Below are 3,882 nucleotides of genomic sequence, written 5' to 3' on the forward strand. Positions count from 1 at the left end.
CAACAAAAACCAATTTGGATTGAACCAACTTAAATATTTGTAGAGTGTCTATTGAGGAATGACTTAAACAGTTGAAAAAAGAAAAGTATAAAAGTAGAGAGGACGCGTTGCGTTGCGTTGCGCTGGTATGTGCTAGGAAACCAAGTACACCAATCTCCATTTATTAATTAATTTATTTATGTTTGACTAACGAAATTAAAACCAAAAGTCAGTCTTTCTAAGTCCAAGTTGGAGGGAGTTTTCTTGGGGAATTTCCTCATCTTGAGAGCCAGCATACATATATACATGTGCATAATGTAAAAATCCCATCTCTACTTTACCAACTTCTCCACTCATGAGGACCATACACACCTAAAATCTTTCATTTTTGATCACCAATTTGGCTGATTTCTTAGTGCTTTCTTGCTTGCTAAAGGCTTGAAATGGAAAGCAAGCAATCCACAATATTCAGGCAAGTTCAACCATCACTACCTTACTCCTTTCAGTTTAATAGACTTTCATCTTCTTCCCCCCACTCCGACAACAGCAACAGCCAACAACAACCTCTTCTTCACAATCACAAGAACCACGACCAGGAGGTGTGTTTCTTATGTTCAAGTTTTTTATTTATTTGTATCCTTGTTGTATTCATTTATTTATGAACACTCTAGCCATAAATTCATTTCTAAATCATTTAGGCTATTAGACCCAAATTTTAATCACTTTAGGTCAAAAAGACAATTTGTGCAAAAGACTATTGAAATCAATCTATTTGTCTACTGGTTGAAAACATTTTTATTGAAATCAACATATTTGTCTATCTGTTGAAATTTATCAAATTATTTGTTGAAATGTGAAACGTGTCACTCATTCAAAAATCTATCTATTGAATATCACATATTTCTCTACCTCATTACGATCTATTACTGCTGACGACTTTTTCAATTATTTTTCTAACGCCAGTGACTTTTCCAGTGACTTTTTGCCGTGACTTTTTCCGACGTATCTTTATCACAAAACAATATTTTACCTTGGTTCCAATGTCTTATACCCCTTTCAGACCCATTTGTTCTTTTTTTTATTGCATATGCGTAGTGCATGGAGCAACTGAAGCTTGACATTGAAGCTAATTGGAAAAAGAATGAGTCCCTGGAGAAAAGGAGTGCCGCTTTGGGGAGACAAGTTCGTGAACTAAGAGTTGCTATTTACAAACAACAATCCAGAGTTTCTCCTATTGTTGAAACCTACGTTGCTGCTCTCGAGAATCAAATTCATGAATTGAAGTCTGCCATGTCCAGACTAGAATCCAGCTCTCATCAACTCAGTCCGGTGACAGTCAGCTTTCCTCCTTGATAACCTCTCCTTACCTTCATGCTTATTAATTTTAGAGAAAACTACTGTTCAGTGGTTTTTTTAAATATTATTTTCTAATTAATGAAAAATTTTATCACTTCGCACTTAAATATTTGTGAAATATATCATTAATTTGTAAATTTTTTTTACATACACACTGACACGGAATTTTCTTAATTTTGAGCCAGAGAGATTAAATTACACTTTTCACCCCTACATTTTAACGCCAATTTCACTTTAGTTTTTATAATTTCAATTTGAATAATTTAATCCTTATACTTTTAAGTTTAGTTTCAATTTGATTTTTCTATTCAAGTTAGATATTTAAATTAAAGATTTTAAAATATTTGTCGCCATATTGAGTGTACATGTATAACTTCTTTAAAAAAATTGGAAGGATGCATCAAATTAAAATTAAACTTAAAAGTGTATGAAAAATTATTCAAATTATAACAATAGGACCAAACTAAAATTTAAATCAAATTACAAAGGTTTGTAATTTACCCTATATATGTGGGGGAAAAAAACCATTTCATGATGGGGCCTAATTATATATATATATATATATATTTTTTTTTATTTTTATTTTTTTGATGTTATGTATTGAGGCAATTATGACTTAGTGTAATTTTTCAAAAAACATTTAAATTAATGGTAAAATTTATAAACAATAGTAATTAAATTTAAGAAAAATAACTGCAGAATGGGACAACAAATAAAATATTACAAACCATGAAAAAGTTTAATATTTTAATTATTAAAATCTGTAAACTTTTCCACTAATACGTATTTTTTTTATTTTTTTTACTCTTCAACTGCCCTGTTATTTTCTCTTAAATTTATAATTTTTTTTCACTAACAAGTAAATATTTTGAAAATTCTCACTGATGTGTAATTTCTCCTTATTATTACGACATAACAGGTGGACACTAGTACTGGAATGGGATCAGATGCAGCCCTAAAGGAAGTGGTTGATAGACTGGAACGTCGGGTTGTGCAACTAGAACTTGACTCTTTGATGAGTGTTGTGAGTAGTACTAACAACTGCTATTAATCCCCCATTTATTTTTCTGTTAGAATTTTTTTTTTTTTTTTTTACTTTCGTTTTTGTTTTTTTCCATTTTTCTTTTTTTCATATCATCTATATACTTGGATTCTGATTTTTGTGGGTTTGTTGTATGATGAATGATTCCAGAGGAAACAAGAAATGGAAAAAGTTGTGGAAAAGAATGCAGAATTGGGGAACCAACTTACACAACTAACAAGTACTATTGATCAACTAAAGTCTTCATCTTCTCAGGTAAGTAATGGTTATCTTTGTTCTGTTTTTTACTGGAATACCCATAGTCACAACTATATTTCTGTGCTTGTGTTTGATTATGATCATTTTTCCTCTCTCTCTTTAGCTTCTTCTTGTGGAACAGGAAACTGACTTGACCACTCCCATGGAAGCAGAACATGGAATCCAAGGACATGAGACAAAAGATCTTGTTAGCTGCCTCATAGTTTTGATTTTTTTAGTTTCTGTTCTCATTGGTGTTTCTCTCTAAGAAGTAGCAGTTCAAGATTTGTAGACCTAAAACATAAAATAAAATAAAAAATAAATAAATAAATAAATAAAATTAAGATTTTGCGTTTAGTAGGGTTTTAGAATTATGATCGAGAATAGAGTTATATTTTAAGTTTATAAGTTTTAGAATTATGATTTGAGTGTGAAAAATTTTTTAAGTTATGAATTTTGAATTGAGTTTGAATTGAGTGATGTGACATATGATAGCCTAGACGATGTGATTTTTTTTTTTTTTTTCAATTTTCTAAGTTAGCCTAGACGATGGACATAATCACCTAAAGATTGAACCACCTCTGTCTATAAGAAGTTTTACTAGTTAGAAAATGAAAGAAAAATGTCAATCCAGCTTGATTTAAAGAACAAAACAAAACAAAAACGAAACAAAAAAACCAAAAATGGAAAATCCTACTAGTATTTTTTATATTTTGGCTCTTATATCATTTTGATCACTCTGATTTTAATTAATTTATTTTAACCTTAAATTTATGATTTTATCTTAATTTAATCAAATTAAATATAATTGTCAGTATTTTTTACAAAAATATGCACATGAACAGTATATGTTCTATTTTTATAGGCAAGTGCACTTTTTGGGATGACCTAAAACTTGTTGTTTGGGATGACTTAAATAAGTGTACTTTTTGTCTTTTTACGAAAATATGTGCAGAAAAGTAGAAAGGTGATATGATGGAAAAAAAATAAAAAGATAAAAAGATGAATTATTTTGTGTATGCCAAACTTAGCCTTATTCAACTAAGAGAGCTAAATTTAACCAACTCATAGACTAATTTTTTTAAGAGTAAATTACAAATATATTTTCTGAGATTTACTTAAAATACGATTTACCCTATGTAGTTCTAAAAATTACATCTCACTTTTTAAAATTTTTAATTTCATAACAAATAGTCTATTTTGTTAATAAAACATCAAGTAAATTAACAGTTTTTAATGATGTCATAAATTTATTTCAATTAATAATT

General features: G+C 29.2%; 1 protein-coding gene across 2 annotated transcripts; it reads left to right on the top strand.

Moving 5' to 3' along the window:
* The first annotated feature begins 225 nt into the window (after positions 1–225).
* LOC114318958 (uncharacterized) lies at positions 226–3,058 on the top strand. 2 transcript variants are annotated; one of them, XM_028265944.2, is made up of 5 exons: positions 226–578; positions 1,075–1,308; positions 2,255–2,359; positions 2,528–2,632; positions 2,739–3,058. In XM_028265944.2, the coding sequence occupies exons 1-5, from the start codon at positions 423–425 to the stop codon at positions 2,880–2,882; spliced, it is 744 nt and encodes a 247-aa protein (XP_028121745.2). In that variant the 5' UTR covers positions 226–422; the 3' UTR covers positions 2,883–3,058. The 2 variants fall into 2 exon arrangements, with proteins under 2 accessions (XP_028121745.2, XP_028121744.2); XM_028265943.2 differs by having other exon boundaries at positions 231–578; positions 1,075–1,314.
* The last annotated feature ends 824 nt before the right edge of the window (positions 3,059–3,882 follow it).

This window comes from Camellia sinensis, chromosome 9 (genome assembly GCF_055761805.1).
Source record: "Camellia sinensis isolate YWXY chromosome 9, ASM5576180v1, whole genome shotgun sequence".
NCBI classification, from domain to species: domain Eukaryota; kingdom Viridiplantae; phylum Streptophyta; class Magnoliopsida; order Ericales; family Theaceae; genus Camellia; species Camellia sinensis.